This window comes from Chamaea fasciata, unplaced genomic scaffold (genome assembly GCF_029207755.1).
Source record: "Chamaea fasciata isolate MVZ Bird 193981 ecotype frontalis unplaced genomic scaffold, bChaFas1.0.hap1 SCAF_19, whole genome shotgun sequence".
NCBI lineage: Eukaryota > Metazoa > Chordata > Aves > Passeriformes > Sylviidae > Chamaea > Chamaea fasciata.
Window position 1 is genome coordinate 6,783,812 of NW_027094104.1, and position 18,018 is coordinate 6,801,829.

Sequence of the window (18,018 nt, forward strand, 5' to 3'; positions counted from 1 at the left end):
GTGCGGGCCCCCTTTGTTCCCCCTCTCCTCATCAGGATGGGTCTTACAAGGCTGAGCAATGGGGCCGTTGAAAACAGGACCTGCTGTGGAGATGTCAGAGCTGGCAGAGGCAGGGGATGGGTTTGGGGGGACACTGCCTGTCCCCTGCAGTGGGGCTGAGCCCCAGAGGTGGGTGCCCAGCAGTGATCCAGCCTTATTTCTCTCTGCATAGCAGCCCACAGCCTCCCAGGGTGTCCCTGGTGCCAGAGCAGGCTGAATTAAAAAGTGATTGATTAGACAATTTCACCAAAAAGAAATAATATCCCTCAACGTCTGTTAAACACTAAATTACCCAGCCCCTCTTTGGAAAGCCTAGCCAGAGGGTGCTTCCAGACTGCTGCTTCCCTGAAGGTTTGTCCCTGGTGTACCCACAAGCAGGGAAATGCTGCAGGAGCAGCTACTTGAGGGTCACAGATCCCACCTGCACTGGACTGGTCATGCCCCAAACACCTCCTTTCCCACCAGTGCCCAGAGCCTAGCACCAGGAATGGGAGAAAACTGTGCTTTTCCATCCCAGCTGGCATGTGAAGATGATAATGCAAATGCCACCATGATGGCCAGAGACCTGGGCCATTCACATGGGGCACCCAGAGTAGCCCTGGCCTTAGACAGGGTGCTGATACCCAACCCTGGGGCCACTTCCTCTGGGAGCACCCCTTACACCCCATTTGCCCTGTCCCTCGCTGTCCTCAGCCTCCTGCAGCAAAGCCCTTATATAAAACATGAAGCAGCTCCATTTGGCCTCTGCTGAGTCACCAGGGACATCACTAATTAATTTAACGCATGGGTTGGGGATTTTTGATACTTTTTTCTTTTCCCTTTTCTGCTCCCCTTTGCTGTCACAGCCCCAACCTCAGCTCAGGTTTGACTGAGCTGTGTATGCTGGTTTTCTCGAGCCAGAGTGCCACAATTTGAGGGAAAGTTCCCAAGGCCACACTGAAGCTTCCCGGGGACCAGCCTGTCACTCCAGGAGGCATCAGGGGCACTCAGCTGGGAAGAGCTGCCCCGGGTGAATGGGTGCCATCACCTGTGGCAGCCTGGATGAATACCCTCCTCTTCAACCCGATTTATTTATTTATGGCTTTTATTTATACACCAGCAGCTCCCACCCTCGCCAGGAGACTTGGAGGGGCTGCCAAAGCCATTAAGAGACAATTGCGATGATAAGTAAGTAAAGGGAATTAAAGTGCCAGCACCAGTGTGTGATGGCAGCCAGGCTGGGGGATGGAGGAACTGGCTGGATTTAACCCCAGACAGATGGGTGGATGCATTGACGGACAGATGGATGGACAGCCAGATATTGCTAATGCTTTTGAGCCTGAACCACACATGGCCGGGCCCTTCTGGACCTCCTCAGGGTTTTGCAGCCATCCCTGGGGCAGGGCTGGGTGTCCCAGAGCAGTCCCTGCCATTGTCCCCTTGCTGTTACCGGCCCCGGCTGCTCAGTGGCTGCCAACAACTCCCACCAGTGTTAAAATAAAATAAAAAAAAATTAAAAAAAATTAATAATAATAAAAAAGAAAGCTCTAGAGGAACTTCCCAGGGAGACGTTCATGGAGGAAGAAGGCAATGCCAAACCAGCTGGGAAGAGGGGCTGAGGGCTGGCATCTCTCTGGGACAGCGTGCCAGCCGGTGACGGGCAGCTCTGTATAGTCCTGGTGGTGCTGCTCTGGGATGGGGCTGGAACTGCCCGGCAAAGCCGTGGCTGCAGTCCGGGGCTCTGGAGCCTCGATTCCCATTTCCCAAAGACCCTCTCCCCTGCCTGGGGCTGCTTGTGAGTAACGGCCGCCCCTGCTCACGCCCCAGCCCGGCAGGGAAAGGGCTGTGTCAGACGTCCAGGAAGAGAAGAATTAAACCCGGCTCATCTATCACACCTGATTTATGGCTCCATCAACCTGGGAAGGTGGGAGGAATTTTTCCCTTTCTCATCCCCCACAGCACACCTTCCCGGGGCTGCTGTGCCGAGCTGGAGATCCCTGCCAGGCTGCCGTTCGCAGCTATGACAGCATCACTCACTGTACCCGAGGCCAGGGCCATCAGTGCCCAGCACCCCAAAGCCTGAGCAGGGAGCATGAACCCCGGCTCCAGTGCTCGGCTCCAACCCTCGGAGGAGTTGCCATTTTCCTTTTCCAGCTTTTCTTTGCCGGTGGGACGAGCCTGTGTCGCGGCTCAGCAATAGCAGGACACGGACAGGGAGCGGGTGCACAGGACCACGAATATTCATGGGAATCCATGATGCCAAGGGCACCCCCGGAGAATGGAAGAAGGGTCCCCAGGCAGCTGAAAATGTCTTTTTAATGACCTGGACATGGCGTTTCGAGTCCTATTAATGAAACCAAAACGTGACGGCGAAACGGCGGCGATGCGTTCGGCGTTTCCAATGCCAGCCCCGCCTGTAGGGAGAACTCGACCCGGCATGTACCAGCCCTTGCCAGGCTCCTCTGACTCCCCCCAAAAGCTCACCGGAACCCGCCGAGCCGCTTGGAGCGTCCCGCTGCCGGCGGTGCAGGACCCCGGGAGGCCGGAGCCCGGCCGGGAGCCACTGGCTGGCCAGTGGGGACACCCGGGCAAAGGGCAGGCAGAGGGGTGCCGACACCCCCCTGTCCCCCCATCACACCTCCGACTCCAGGCTGGAGACCCGCCGCCAGGACCCGCCGGCGCAGGGAGTCGCCACCCCGCGGGCCACCAGCGGGTCCCTCCTCTCCGCGCCCACCGCCCGCAGCAGGGCCAGCTCCCCGCGCCTCCCACAGTCTCTGCAGGCGCTGTCCCAGCGCCCGGATCCCCGGTCACAGGGATGCACCCCGAAGTGCTCCCGGGGCGGCGGGGACCCCCGCGAGAGGTGTCTGGCGTAGAGGGACAGGTTGGCGTAGGAGTTCATGCAGGCGTGGGGAGCGCACGCCGGCACGGTGGCGCTGGCACGGGGGTTTTGCCGACAAGCCTCCCGGTAGGACGGCAGCCTGGTCACGGGCGAGCGCGGTGGCAGCCGACCAGCGGCCTGTGGGCAGCGGGAGCCGGAGCCGTAGGCGGCCTCAGCTTCGGGGAAGAGGTCGGGCACGTCGGCGCGGGCGGGCGGACGGGCGGCCCCGCAGCGCCGCAGCCCTGCGGGACGCCGCTTGTCGCCGCGCTCCCCGGGCGCCCTGGCCGAGCTCGCCCACCGGCTCGGCTTCTCCCGCTCCATCACCGCCGCCTCCGGCCGTGCCGGCTCGCCCCTGGCTCTGCAAGTCCTGGTGACTTTCGGGAAGGCTCCGCGAGAGCAGGATGGAGGCAGGAAGGCGCTGCCCACCTCCCGCTTCTTCTCCGCTGCCGAGAGCAGCCGGGGCAGAGTCCCTGAGCCCCCGTGTGCCCCGTCCCTCTGGAGCACGGGGTTGTTTTGCAGCCGGTCCCCCCGTCCCGACGGCCGCTTGTGCTCCCTGTAGATGTCCGGTGGTGGGAGGTCCCTGGGGGATGTGGAGGGCGGGAGGGGAGCCCCGACATGGTTCCCCACCAGCATCTGTTCCCCATAATCCCCTCCTGGAGAAGTCTTCACCAGGAGGTGGGGGAAACCTGTGAGGGCTTCATCCCCTACACAGCCACCCCGAAACTTCAGGGGGTGTAGCAGGTGGGGGTGCTCGCTTGCCCCTCTCCAGTTCTCCTCCCCGTGCAGATGGGCGTCCACGGGGACGGGCTGGGGCAGCGGCAGCCCCAGGGGAGCACCCTTGGGAGCGTAGGCTCTCCCCAGCCTCTCGGCAGGGTATGGGCCAGAGGGGGGGCCCCGATGTGCGCCAGTGCTGTTCTGCACCACGAGCTGGGGTGTCCTCAGGGAGAAGGTGGTCTGGAGGCGCTCGCTGTGGTTGCTCCAGTCCTCAATGGTGCGGGTGGCCTGCTCCAGTGAGCCGCCCACGCTGGCCGTTGTCACCATCTCTTTGGCCGCCTGCAGCATTTTCAGCACGTTGGCCTGGGCTGAGCTGGCAGTGACATCGGGTGTGGGTGCCCGCCCGGGGCTCGACAGGGTCTGCACCCCATTGAAGCAGCTGTAGATGCCCTGTAGGGAGAAATGGGGGCCCCCTCATCGTCAGCAAGGTCAGTGGGGTCTTGCCCCCCTGAGCCAACCCTGCTGAGCTGAATTCATGCTGCTGAGGCTGAGGTAGCTTCAGAGAACTGACATCCCCTCCCCAGCATCCCCAGCATCCCCAGCACATGTCAGCATGGGTGACACCATCCTCCATCACCTGTTTCCCCAGGGATGCCAATAAGGATGTGGGGTCATTCCCAGGACTGAGCCCTTTCCCCAAAAGCTGGCCTTTTTCACCAAGATCTCACATCATCAAGAACATCTCCAGTCCCTCCCCTGCAAGTCAAAGGACAATGCCCACCAAGCCAAGTCCATCCCATCCCTGTGACACTGTGTGAAGACATTTGGGCCCCTTGAAAGCCCCTGTCAGCATCCCTCACCCTGCTGATGGCCAGGAGGAAGTCAAGCTTGTGGGACTTGGGGACGGAATGACGCAGCTTCCAGTAGACGAGGTGCTCCCAGGAGAAGACCAGCAGGCTCAGCCCCATGGCCACCAGCAGCATGTAGAAAACTCCGGCCATGTTGTCAATGTCCAGCTTGCTGCTCATCACCTCATTCTTCTCATTCTGGCAGATCCCTGACAGCCAAACTGTCTCCAGCTTCTGGGTCTCACCTGTGACACACACAACAGTGCAGGGGGTGAAAATCCACCCCTGGAAATCATCTTCCCAAGCACATCCCTGCCCCTTTCCACCCTACTGTGGGTGGAGGAGGATAATGAGACCCCTGAGCCTCTGGAGCTGGAATCATCTAATGCTTGCTGCTTGCATCCCACCAGTCACCTGTCCCTCTCTAGGGTCCTCTCCTGACTGTCCCCCACCCATGTGCCAGGCAGCCATGCTCACTGTCCTTTTCCCAGGCTTCTCCTCAGGACCCTCAAGTGTTGTGCAGAGTCACCTCCAGGATTTTACAACCCCAAAGGGAATGACACCCACAACATCCAGATGATTTCACATCCCCTGAAAGGAGCTGGTGAAATCCCCCAGTGCCATCCTGCCATGAGGATGTTGGCTGTGAAGGCTGCACAGGCTTTGAGGACCCTATCCCCTGGGTTAATCTGCAGGGCTGGGGTGTGATGAGGATGGGGACAGGGCTAACAAGGAGCTGACACAAGCACCCACCATCTCCCAGGAACTGGAGCAGGGCCAGGTCAATGGCCCGCTTCCAGCGCGAGTCCTTCTGCAGGGCGATGCCGTAGCCCGTGGTGGCAAACACCTTCCCGCTGCCGATGGTGACCAGCTTGCAGCCCTCGTCCTTGCCCGCCATGTAGTTGAGCACCGCCGCGTCGTAGATGAAGGCATCCAGCTTCCTGCCACACCAACAGGAGGAAGGGTGAGAGGGGGTCTCAAAGCCCGTTTTTTGGTTGGTTGCTGGGCCTATTTTGGGAGATCTATCCCTTTCAGAAAGCTGTAGCCCATGTGGAGGGGGTTCTGTATGCTCTTGGGGTCTCTGACCCATCCTGGAGTGCTGTAACCACACTTGGAGGGGAAGTACCCCTTGGGGGGAGTTGTGTACCACTTGAGGAAGCCATGCCCCGTCTGGGGTGAGCTCCCCTTTTGAGGGGAGCTGTATGAAGCTGTACCCCATCTGCAGCAGGTTGTGCCCTGTTTGGGGCTCCTGTACTTCATCCAGAGAAGATGCACAGAGCCATACCCTGTCTGGGAGAGCTTAACCCAGCCTGAGGGGCTCACATCCAGCTTCTGGGGGGGGCTGTAACCCAGATGAAAAATGCCTTCTCCATCTGGGATGTCCTGTACCCCATTCCAGGGAGCCATAGTTATTTGGGGGTGCTATATGCCATTTGGAGGAGCTCTGCAAGTCATACCCCATCTGAGGGGCCATATCCCATCTTGGGGGCCATACCACATCTCGGGGAGCCATACCCCATTTTGAGGCTGGTGAGGGCATCCTCCACAGAGCGCTGGTTGTACTTCACCATGTGGGTGTGCATGTCGGGGTAGTTGCTGCGGATGTTCCTCTCAGTGCTGCCATTGGGGACGGTGCCAAAGCGGAAGGGTGGGTATTGCTCCTGTGGCCTCTGGAACTGCAAGAGTGAGCCCCAGGGGCTGGCATCACATGGTGCCCATGTCTTTCCTTGTCCCCAGCATGTCCCCTCCCCACAGCCAGCCTTCTACTCATGCACTCATGCCCAGCCAGCTGGCAGTGATGTGTAACTCCACACACATCACTGCCAGGAACTTCAAAAAGTTGAGGTTTCTTAGGGATTTTTTAGGGTTCCCAACCCAATGATCAGCCCCACCTTCCTGTCACTCAGCCCCGACACAGTGTCAATGTACTGCTCCTGGATCATGAAGGCAGCCAGGTTGGCCGTGTAGCTGGCGAGGAAGATGACGGCGAAGAAGGCCCAGATGAGCACCATGATCTTGCTGGTGGTGCCCTTGGGGTTCTCGATGGGGACTGAGTTGTTGAAGACCAGAGCCCACAGCAGCCACACGGACTTGCCAATGGTGAAGGTGGGACCTCCTGGCCCTGCAGGGACAGGAAACAGAGGGGAGAGTTGTCAGCCCAGCCAGGGACGTGTCCCCCCTCCCACCTCCGACCTCCCCAACTCACTCTTGCCACTGGTGAGGTTCTGGTTGTAGCCAACGGGGCTGAAATACTCGAACACGAAGACGGTGATGGCCACCACAGTGAGGCACATGACAAACATCATGACCCACACAGCTGGGCTATAAGGCTCTGCAAAGCAAGTAGAACTTTGTGAGCCTCCATGGACATTCCCTGGTGCTCTGAGGACTGCCAGGAACCCTCCTGGATGGAGGGGGCTCATCCTGCATATTGCCCCTCCTTGGAAAGGAGTTGGAGGTTGGCAGCACCGTGGCCAATAAGCTCCACAGGGAATCAGGAGAGAAGGGGGTTGCTGCAGAGCTGGGGGATGCAGCCATGCTTCCCTGCCTAGACCAGATCAAGTTTTCACCAACAGGGAGATGTTTACAAAATGCTGCCCATCTCCAGGGTCACTGCAGGAAGGTTTCCCATGGGATCACAGGTCGTCCCCCATGATGGTTCTGGCCACAGGACTGTGCCTGCATCAGGCACAGAACCAGCCCCCCAGCCCTGCTCAGCCCTGGGGAGAGCCCCTCGTGAGTGGGGACAGGCAATGAGCTCCTGCCAGCCCAAGATGATCTGGGATGGAGCAGCAGGAGCACTGGGGATGCATCCGAGCCGTCAACGTGCAGCTGCTGAGGTCCATTTGTCAGCATGTCCTTCGCTGTCAGGGAGGAGAGGCCTCCCCTGATGGGGATGTGGCTCATTAGCGCAGAGGCAGGAGACACGGGGACATGGGGATAGCAGACCCTGCCCTGCCAAATCAGGGCAGGACGCTCTGTCTGTCCCTGGGGCTGGTGAAGGTGACCCTGCTTCTGTGGGAGGTTGGGCTTTGTGGTCTGGGGGGAACAGGATGAGGAGGATGTGCCCAGGCTGATGGTCCCACCTTCCACGGCATCCCTAGCACCCACCTGCACCCTCCCCACACAAGGGCCCAGCGCCAGCTGAGCTGGGATATTGCTGCTGTGCCCTTGCCGAGAGCCGAGAGCCCTGCCCGAGCTGAATTTCCTGACGACCTTGGCCAGTCTCCTCCCCTTCCTAGGCTGCAGCCTTGCTGGTGTAAAACTCAATAAATAAAACTTTCAGCACTGGCGGTTTCCTACACTTGGCTTAAGCACTGGCTCTGGTGATGGTGGCAGAGATGGGTCCCCAAAGCAGAGCTCCAAGCTGGCAAATCCCCCACGTACCCATCCTCCCTCCTCCACACAAGAAATGAAGGGGACAAAACCACTGAGCCCAGCCTCAGTCTCCAGCCTCCATCTCCATAATAAAAGGATTATTCAGGCAGGGAAGGAAGAAGCCCCAAAGCCGACAGCACAATCTCCTTCCCTTATGACTTAGGATTTTTTCTCTTGGAAGTTATTAAAACTGAACAATTTCTAATTTGCATTTGTAGGAAGCATGGGATGAACCTGCAGAAAGACCAGGGGACACAGGGCTCACCCAGGAAAGCGGAGGGGGACACGGTGCCATTGCTCCGGGCCACCATGACGCTGATGCCCGTCTCCACAAAGGGCACAGAGAAATCCACGATCTCAGACCGCTCCTCATTGATGGTGAGGGAGCCGATGGCCATGTCTGCACGCTTGTAGTACACCTGGAAAAGGAACAGCTGAGCTTGGGACAGGCAGGGGGACAAGCACAGGGACCCAGACCACTTTCCCCAGGAATTTCCCCATCTCCAGCATTTTCAGCCTTAATTTCTGCCTTTAAAAAATATATTAGCTTCCAAAGTGAGCAGTGGTACAGACACAACCTGCTGTGGGGTTGTATTTGTCTGACTCCTCCTCCAAGGCGGAGGTCACGCCAAGCTCCTCCCTGCCCACAGTCCCACCACAGATCCCATCTTCACCAGGAAAGCCCCAGGTCAGGAGTGAGTGGTGCCCTTCAGGGAGTGTTGAATTGGGGGTCTGAGCCATAGCCATCCCTACCTCACCAATCATGCCGTTCCAGACCCCACGGACAATCTTGCCATGTTTGCCATTAGTCACCAGGTAGAGGTCGTAGGAGAACTTCACTGCCTTGGCCAGCTTCTTCAGGATGTCAATGCAGAAACCTTTGCAGCACAGCTTGGTGTAGGGATCCACAAGGCCATCACCACTGGAAACACGCCAGGAAAGATAGGTTGGACCAAACAGAGATGCTCTGAGCACCCTGGACACCACGTGCCAAGCGAGTGGTGGTCAGAATCGCTGAGCTCCATGTCCCTGCTCACCTCTGGGACGAGTTGGTCTGCTTGCGGCAGGGCACGGTGTTGCGCACACAGACCCCCGTGCTGGGGTCCGTGTTCTCCACGATGACAAAGGGTCTCTCCTCCAGGGTGGCCACTGTCAGGTGGCGGTTGTCCACCACGGGCTGCATGAAGGAGCCATAGCGGGGCCACACCGGGTACTTCATGTGGATGATGCCTTTCTCCCACTTGCCCACCTGCCCCCAAAGGAGAGCACATGGTCACCCCAGTGAGGGGCTCTGGGCGGTCACATGTGATCCCATATCCATCCTCCCACTTTTGGGGCTTATTCCTGGTGAGCCTCATCTCAGCATCCCTTTCCCCACACACTCCTGGACCACAGGGTGAGGTGTTTCCTCCTGAGCCCCAAGCTTCACACTCGGATGAGCACAAACCTGGCCAAACTTTACCCAAAATAATTTCAAACTACCAAAAAACCCTCCATGCATCTTGTTTCAGGTCTAAGTGTTTGGCTGCTGTTCTCCAGAGGTGGGCATCTGCATTTCTCACTTTTTTTGAACTTATCAGCTGAATTGCAAGGGAAAACTGACAACTCTTGGCAGAGCTTTGGTGCTCATCATTGCTGCAAATCCTCACCATGGCACCATGGGTACTTTTGGGACGTGCCATGGTACTTTTGGGTTTTGCAAGGTACAACCCACCCCAGGGTTGTGCATGGCCCCAGGCTCACCCTGCACAGACACCCTGCAGTGTGCCCATCCCAGGGAGCCTGGGGGTCCTACCATCTCCCAGAGCCGGTGCTGGTTGAGCGTGATCACCACCATGGTGGGCCTGACCAGGTAGCCACCTTCATTGAAGGAGAAGTCCCTGTGCTCCCACGTCACATTGAGGAGGTGCCTGGTGGGACACAGAGCCTGTAAGCCCCTGGTGGTGAAGCCCTCCTCCTCCACCTTCAGCCAGGCTGCCACAGGTTCCATGGAGACATGTGGGGCTGAGAGCTGGGGACCAGCTTTAGCCCCCCTGCAAGGGGCAGAGGGGAGCTGGTGAAAGCTCTTCCAGCAAGGAGGCACCGAGGATGATGGCCCACTGCAGGGCTGAGGATGCACAGACTGCCACAGCAGCCCCGAGGTGCCACAGAGCTATGACAGCCCCCCTGAGACCCCCAGGGCCTGGGTCGCCAAGAAACATGGGGAAAGGCAAGGGAGATGCTGAGAGATCTCTGGGGAGAGGCTCCAGGAGAATCCCAGCCAAGAGGCACGGACTATCAGCTGCAGCCCCCAGTGAGCATCACCCTTGCTGCCCACCAGCTCCATCCCCCTCCTCCCCTGCCCTTTCCCTTGCCTTTTCCCCACTCCTCCCATTTCACACCCACCCCAGGGGGTCCCCAAGCCTCACCGGTAGAAGCTTGTGTTGGTGGCGGTGGCCCTGGTGGGGGTCCAGCAGTCCCGCCCCACCTCTGGGAGGTAGCCATGGGCACGGAAGAAGCTGGCTGCCCCCATGGCAATGATGGCCACGCCGTCCCGCACCTTCTGCCGCAGGCTCAGCTTCCAGCTCTCCGTCACCACGCTGATGAGGCCCACCGGGAAGGAGGAGGGTGGCACCTCCATGTTGCCCACTGTCATGCTGGGCACAATCCAGACGTATCCTGGCCCCACAAGCCCGGCTTGTTCCGCCATGGAGAAGAGATACTCGGCCTCCTCTCGGGAGCAGTAAACAATGAGGACCTGGGCATCAATCTGGCGCAGGAGCCTCTGCGTCCTGGAGCTGCTCTGCTCCTGGCTCATCTCAAAGGTGAGCACCTCCTGCAGCTCCCAGCCAAAGTAGCTGGCATCCGTGAAGGAGCGGATGACGTCCAGGAAGATGTTGTAGCCAGGGTAGAGACTGGTGATGACAGCAAAGGAGCCCCAGTCGTATTCCTCCAGCACCTTGAAGATCACCTGGATTTGCTGCTCGATGGAGACACCCAACTGCAGGAAAGCTGATCCGGGCTCCTGCGGGAGGAGAGGGATCAGGGGCTGCTCTGGCATCATGATCCAGGTCTCTTGCAGCCACGCAAGCCCCTTTGAATTTGCCATCATGAAAAGTTCAAGGTTGCCATGAACCAGTGCAGTCCATGGGCCGGAGACACCCAAAATCAGACTAATCTTCCTCCAAAGAACTTCACCCCATGCAAAGGGTCAACTCCTGAAGCCTTACATCCATTTCATAGCATATTGAACAAAAACTCCTCCAAAGGAGATCATCAGTTTCTCCTTAAACCAGGAGAAGGAGGTGGGTGAGAGCTCTGCCAGGAGCATAAATCCCATCCCTGCTCCATCTCACTACCTGCAGCCAGAGCCTGTGTGGCTCCTTCTCTCCCGCTCCACCTCCCCGGCCATCTGGCCTCTCATTAGCAAACCTTAATTGGTCTGATTCTGTCTTAAATGATTCAGTGAATGGCAGTTGCCGAAGGTCACGTGCAGGCAGCAGGGTTTTGCCACCCAGACCCCTTCCATCTCTAGAAAAGTAGTCTGGGTGAGCCCCACGGAATCCCACGGGGAGGAGGAGACAGATCCCTCCACTGACCCCAAAATACCCAGCCCCTTTTCTGGAGAAAGCTGCAGAAAATCACCTGGACAACAAAGCCATGGATATTTTTCCATTGCTCCAGGCACGATCTGAGCCCTCTGCACCCACCTGAGTCCACTGCACCAACCAGAGCCCACTGCACCCACTGCCACCCACCCGCAATGAGCTCAAGGTGCTCCATGAGAACCAGTGGGTACAGGCAGGGCTGTGGGGGTGCAGTCCAGGGAGATTGGACCCCAAACCACAATGCAAGAAAAGCACACAATCTGTTCCCTGAAGAAGGGCAGGATCTCCAGCCACAGGAAAGAGCAAGCACTGAAACCTCTCCAGCATCCAGGCAAGGCAGGGTGGGATGAGCCGCTGTGAGGAGATAACCCAAATCTCCACACCCAGGACCCTCCAGCCTGGCTCCAGCTCTCCCTGCCACCAGCAGTTCCCAGCAGGCAGGTGACAGTAACTGACAGTGTCTGATGCCAGTGAGGAGCAGAGAAGACAGAAATCCTGTGTCAGCCGTGGTGTACCTGAGATCACCACCACAGCTGAGCAAGGCTTCTTCATCCTGCACACCTGGCCATTCCAGGGCTGGATCCAGCCCCAGCAGGGCGAGAGGAAGATAAGGTTGTGATAACCCTGCCACTGCCCCAGCAGCCCCAGTGCCACCAACCCAGCATCCCGTGGTGGGCACAGGAAGCAGCACACCAGGGAAGGTCCTTCCACAGAGTATTGAGGTCCTCTCCCACATCCCATTCATGGGGTCCCTACTTGAAGTCCCCATCACGTCCCACCACCCCAGTCGGCCACACTGCCATGGCCATTGATCCAGCATTCCTGCCCCTGATCCCAAAGGCTGCAGCCCAGCAGTTCCTCTGCCCTCCAGCATTCCACATCCCTTACCTACCCTGCTCTAACAGTTCTTCATTTCTCTCATGCCCCCTGCAAATACCGAGTGACTACCTCACCTTTGGGGTCAGGACCACTGCAGACCCGCCGCTGATGCTGATGATGGGGACCTGTGTCTGGGAGGAGATGAAGTCAAGGATCTGGGCCACGGCCTCTGTGCCCACGTTGTCTTCAAAGACGATGCCGTGGATCTTGTGGCTGGCGAGGATGTCGCAGATCTGGGTGAGGAGGGTGCTGGGGTTGGTGTTGTTGACGACAACAGTGATGGGGTGGATCTCCAGGGGCATGTCCAGGAAGCTCTGGGGGCTCAGGCGGGAGCGGATGTGCAGGGGGTAGGACGTGCCCCCAAACACCACGGCCACGTTGACCACGGGCTCCTCAGGGCCCGGCAGCAGGATGTCCGTGAAGGCAGCCGAGCAGCCCAGCACCATCGACAGTAGCAGAGCGTGCGCCGGCGCTCTGCCCATGTCCACCAGCGTGTCCCTGCCAGCACAGGACACAGGCCCTCGCATCCAGCCGCACACCAGGGCCCCCAGCCCCACTCGCCCAGCACTCCCCACTGCCCTGGGGCCTCACCACTGATCGTCGCCACCCAGGGAACACAGGGACCCTCATCCCTTAGACACTGGATGTGGTGAAGGAATGACCACAGGGTTGTACTCGCCCCCCACTGTACACCTCAGTGCTGTGTCTGTTGTCTCCAGTTTTATCAGCCACTAACCCTTCACAGCCAGTCCCTGCTTCCCACCACCACCCTGTCCCCGTCTCACCGTCACCGTCTCCCCCCCACTGCCCTCCCACCCCATGCAAAAGCCACCACTGCTACATTGGTCCATACCATCCCTTCAGCCAGGGACAGCTGCAAGAGGTGCCAGGAGGGGCTGGCAGCTCCTTGGTGCCTCTCTCTGCAGCAGACAGCCACCTTCAACATTCAAAGGCTTTGCCCTTGAGGGATGGTTCAGCTCTGCACCCCGCTTGTTGAGATTTTGCAAATCACAGTCACTGAAGTAACTGGTCCCCTGCCTGTTCCACTGCCTGTCTCCCGCCCATCACCCTACCTTAGCCCCTTCTCTGCCACAAAATCCCAACTAATGCAACTATCTGGCTCCGTATCTCCAAGTTTTCCCTCCAAGTTTTCCACAGCATCCTTCAGCTTTCCTTCTTCTCTTTACCCCCATTGCGTGTCCCCTGCTGGCAGTATCCACCCAGATGGGACACCCTTCACACTGTGCCTCTGCTGTCTGCACCCCAAATCCAGGCTCCCGGGGGCTGTTTGGGCACATCCTCCCTGCCAGGTCCCCAGTTCCCCACTGGCAGTGGGTGCTCACACTGCAGCAGTTGGGGTGACAGAAAGGGGACACATCCCTGCCCACAGTGATGCACCCCTGTGCTGGAGCTCACCTCTCAGAGACCACCAGCAAAACCAACCTGTGGCTAGGGGTATCCAAGCCCTTCTGAGCCCCATTTCCCCCAGGACTGTCACCCTCATGCCAAGCTGGGCAGCAGGGAGGGGGACAAGCAGCCCTCCACAGTGGCACCAGCTACGCACCAGTGTTGCTTCATGCAGCAAGGTGCCAGCTGGTGCTAAGAAACGTCACTTGCAATTAAAAGCTGCTGTTGCTTAACGTGTCTTCAGCACAGCCAGATGCTCCTCTCACTGAGTCCCAGCTGGTTTTGGGGTCTGGGCTGCCCCGGTGACCTGCACCCAAACACTCCTCCACGCCGCAATGACGGACACCCCTTCAACACACTGCGAAATGCTGCCGGCATGTTGGACTGAAAATGCAGGATACAAACCCAAGAGCTGCCGGGCTGGGCACCCTGCAAGAGCTGCTCGGTACAGATTTGAGCACCGGGGCTGTAGCCTCCAGAGAGACAGGGAACACAAACCACACATTTCCCTCCTGTACCCCATGGCTACCAGGAAGGCTCAGGCACCTGTCTGGGCACTGATGCTCACCGCGCAGCATCTCTCTCAACGCGGCAAGTTTCATCGGGGAATCATCCATCCCCAGCACCCACCATCACCCAGGGGGTTCACCCTACCTGACTGCATCCCCCACCCCACTCCACATCACAGCTGGTGGAGCTGCAGGAGCCACAATGCCACACCGATGGCCGCAGCCAGGGCCCCTTGGCCAGAGAGGGCAGCAGGTGAGTCATGCCATGCTGGCAGCGTCCCATGCTCCAGCACGGCCAGCTCAGTGGCAGGGCAGCCTGCACTGCCTGCTCCTCACTGCGAATTCCCAAGTATTTTTAGTCCTGTGATAAATAATTCATCAGGAATCCGGCATCAGCTACCCGAGCAGAGAGGAAGGGGAGCAACACGCCACCCAAAACAAACAGAATCGCCCTGCCAGCAGCACTGCCCGTCTGAGCCCTCCTCAAGGACATTTAGATATACTCTGGGCCCTTGTGGTGATTGATGGGGTTTGCTCATGCCAGCCCTGGCACCTCACCTACTCCTCTTCCTCAACTCAGCTCTTGCCCAAGCCCGGGAGCCTCTTCCAGCACCAAGTAATCCAGGCACAGACCAGTCCCTTGCAATGCCAAGCTCTGTCACCCCCTGCTCCTGGCTGTGACTGGGGGCAGGGTTGAGCAGTCTGGTTTCCCATGGACCAAGCCACAGGTGGAAAATATCCCCATCCCTCAGAGCCAAAACACAATGGCAGCCGCAGAGGGGAGGTGGGTATGGGCCCATCCAGTCGTTCAGCCAGTGCTGAGACAACAAGGGCAATGAATTTCTATCCTTCCCAGGAATCCGGTGCCACCACACAGAGCCAGGCTGGCTCACCACAGCCTTTGGCAGACGAAGAGGCGTCTGGTGGAAGAGGATGGAGGGGTTTAAGGCCAGAGAGCCTATGGCTGGGAAGGGGTCCACGTGCAGGTTGAAGATGGGGCTGCTCCAAAATTGCCGAATTTGGGAGGCAAAGGGCAACCAGCTCCTCCAGCCCAGCCAAGACCATGCGTTTCCAGCCCATTGTTTCTTGTACTGAGCTAGAGGGGTACAGGAGAATTTGGGGATTTTTTTTTGGGGGGGGGGAGGGTGTGACAGATTGCAGGGAAGTCGTGGAGGCTGAGGAGAAACTGAGCCCGTCCCAGAGATACTGCCAGAGCTGGGGCTGCTCTTGGGTTCAGCACAACACAGCAAAGCCCCTGCCAACTTCAAAGAAAATCCGCATTTTCCAACCCCTTTTAGGAAACACTGCAGAATTGGTCACTGGGGAAAAGACTTTCCCAAAAGGGAGATTTTCCAGCTGCACGAAGGACCAGTGGCCAGTCAGGGTCAGGAGGAAGGTGGCCATGGCCAGGAGCCTGGGCAAGGCAATGCCACCTCCTGGCAGCCTCCCCAAGGACCAGAGGACACCACAAAGCAGCCTGGTGGCTTTGGTGCTTGGTTTTTGTTGCTTTGGGGTAGTTTTGAGCAGGTTAACCATCTTCCTAGGCACAGCTTCCCCTGGTGCACCAAACTCACAGAAACCTCATGCTAAAGGCACCAACAGAACCCTTACCTTTCACCAGACCCTGAAATGCAAATTTAATGCAACAGGGAAAGTTTGGTCCTCATTTTAAACCTCCTTTTTTGCCCTCACTCCTTCCCCTGCTCCAAGAGAGGGAGATCTCATGCAGATATTTTCACCTCGGGAATGGAAGAAATAAAATTCTAAAATACGAAATATCATCCAGGAAAGAGAAATCTTATTCCCTCCCCCCCCCCCCCAAAAAAAGCCTCCAAGCCTGAAATCAGGGAAAACGCAGCCTGCACCAGGGGATGGGGAACTGCTGCTGGTGGACGGAAAGGACAGAGCAAAGCCAAACCTGGCGGGAGCCATCTGGGGAGGAGAGGGGACACAGAGGAGGGCACCAGGATGTGCCAGAGCTTGTCATTGCCCCGATGGGGACAAGCCTGTGGTGCAAGGAGACCTCGGTGAAGCCCCTCAGAAGGGGAGAAAGCAGCAAAACCCTCTCAAAGACAACTCATCACCACCCCTGTCCCCATGCAGGGGGGATGACTCGGGAGAGAGAAGCACCGGCAGCCCCCGGCAAGCACCGTCTCCTTTCAACCTTCATCGGTCACCACCCGGCATCACCCTCCTCTTCCTCATCACCCTCCCCCGCCTCGCCCGCACGTCCGACAGCAACAGTTGCGGGCCGGGGGCTGCGGGCCGGGGCGATGGTGAGGGCCCCACACACGCACGCACCGAAACGCAGCTTAAAAAGGTCGAATATGGATTAACCAAAAATAAACGCCAAGTGTCCCGCCTGCCGCTGGGTTACGCAAGGTGGCGGCGGGGGACACAGGGCTGGTGGCACCCAGGGAGGTCTCCTCAATTTTTCCTGCCTCCCACTCCCGCCAAAACCCCCCAGAACAGCGCCCGGGATTAAGGCTCATTTCCGTCCCGCGCCCGGGATGTGGAGCAGGAGCTCTGGGGGATGCGGGGGGAAGCTGAGGTAGGGGAAGACGGACAGCGAAGACCCCCACCCCAGAAAAAACAACCGCCTCATCCCTAAAAGTTGCTGGCGGCGGTGGCGGGGCAGCAGCGGAGCCCGGCGTGCCCCGGTTGCCCCCAGCCCGCCCGGTACTTACGGGACCGCCGCTGCTCGGTGCCTACATGCCCCGCGGCTCCGGCGGGGCTCGTCCCACCGGGGGCTCGGCCCTTCCAAAGCTTCTCCTCCTGCGGGGCTGCCCCCCGGGGCAGGGTCGGGCCCCGCCGCGGCTGGCGGGGGGCTACGGCGGCCGCCGTCGGTCCCGGCTCGTCCTTGGCGGCGGCGGCGGCGGCGGCTCTGCAGCGGCGGCTGGAGGCAGGGACAGGAGCCGAGGAAGGAGGGAGCGGGAGCGGAGCGGGTGTGCACGGGGGGGGGCCCGGTGGCAGCAGGTGTCTCGGCGACCTCCGAGCCCCGGCAGCCATCTCCCCCCGGCCCGGGACCGGCGGGGCTGCCCAGGCGGGACGGTCGGGAGGAGCGCGGGGGAGGGATGCGGGGATGGAGGCTGGGGGGAGCCCGGGGGCGGTGGAAGGACAGGACGTGTGTCCTCCCGCCTCGCCGCAACTTCGGGGCTGGCCGCCAGCCCCGGTGGAAGGCGGGGGGGGGACGGGGGACAGGCAGTCCTCCCTCCAGAAACCGGCCCGCCTCTCCTGGCACCGGGGTCGGAGAGAGAAGGGGGCAAGACCCTCTCCTTTTCTTCCCCCCTCTCCTCCATCTCCAGGAGGGAAAACCCATGGCAAAATGGCACAGACTCCTTCTCTGGGCAGTGCCCGTCCCTAGCCCCGGTGAGGGCTGGAGAAATGCGGTTGCACTTCTTCCCTCCCGCCAATATCTTCCATCCCTTTGCTGACTGAACTGGTGGACACTGGCCAGCTGCCCACCATGGTGCCCCCCAGTCGGTGCAGGACAGCCTCGGGGTCCCCATCGGTCACAGGGAGGGGGGTGACACTGAACAAAGCCCCCGGAGGCAGCAGCATCCTCCAGCTGTCGCCAGGGCCAGTATTAAAGCATCAGCTGATCCCGCAGCACTGGTTTAGAGCAAGACAGACTGGGGGAAGGAGGGGGGAGTAGAAAAGGGGAGAGATACAGTAAAGGAAGGGGGAGACAGGCAGGGGCCCTGCTGGGGCTCCCTTGTTGCTGGGTGATGCCCACTCTGCCCCAAAATGAGGCAGTGGCTGCGGGCAAAAGGACTACGGCTCTGGCAGGACCTGGCAGC

The 18,018-nt window shown here is 59.3% G+C and overlaps 1 protein-coding gene across 1 annotated transcript; it reads right to left on the minus strand.

Annotated features, from left to right (window-relative positions):
• Positions 1-2,326: 2,326 nt before the first annotated feature.
• GRIN2C (glutamate ionotropic receptor NMDA type subunit 2C) lies at positions 2,327-17,517 on the minus strand. The gene is given in 14 exon segments (XM_066200399.1): positions 2,327-4,060; positions 4,471-4,703; positions 5,212-5,399; positions 5,974-6,134; positions 6,351-6,580; positions 6,665-6,790; positions 8,102-8,255; positions 8,590-8,758; positions 8,874-9,085; positions 9,632-9,746; positions 10,245-10,840; positions 12,377-12,800; positions 16,906-17,396; positions 17,398-17,517. Coding segments are annotated over 14 exon segments (4,629 nt in total). The 3' UTR covers positions 2,327-2,650.
• Between the last annotated feature and the right edge of the window lie 501 nt (positions 17,518-18,018).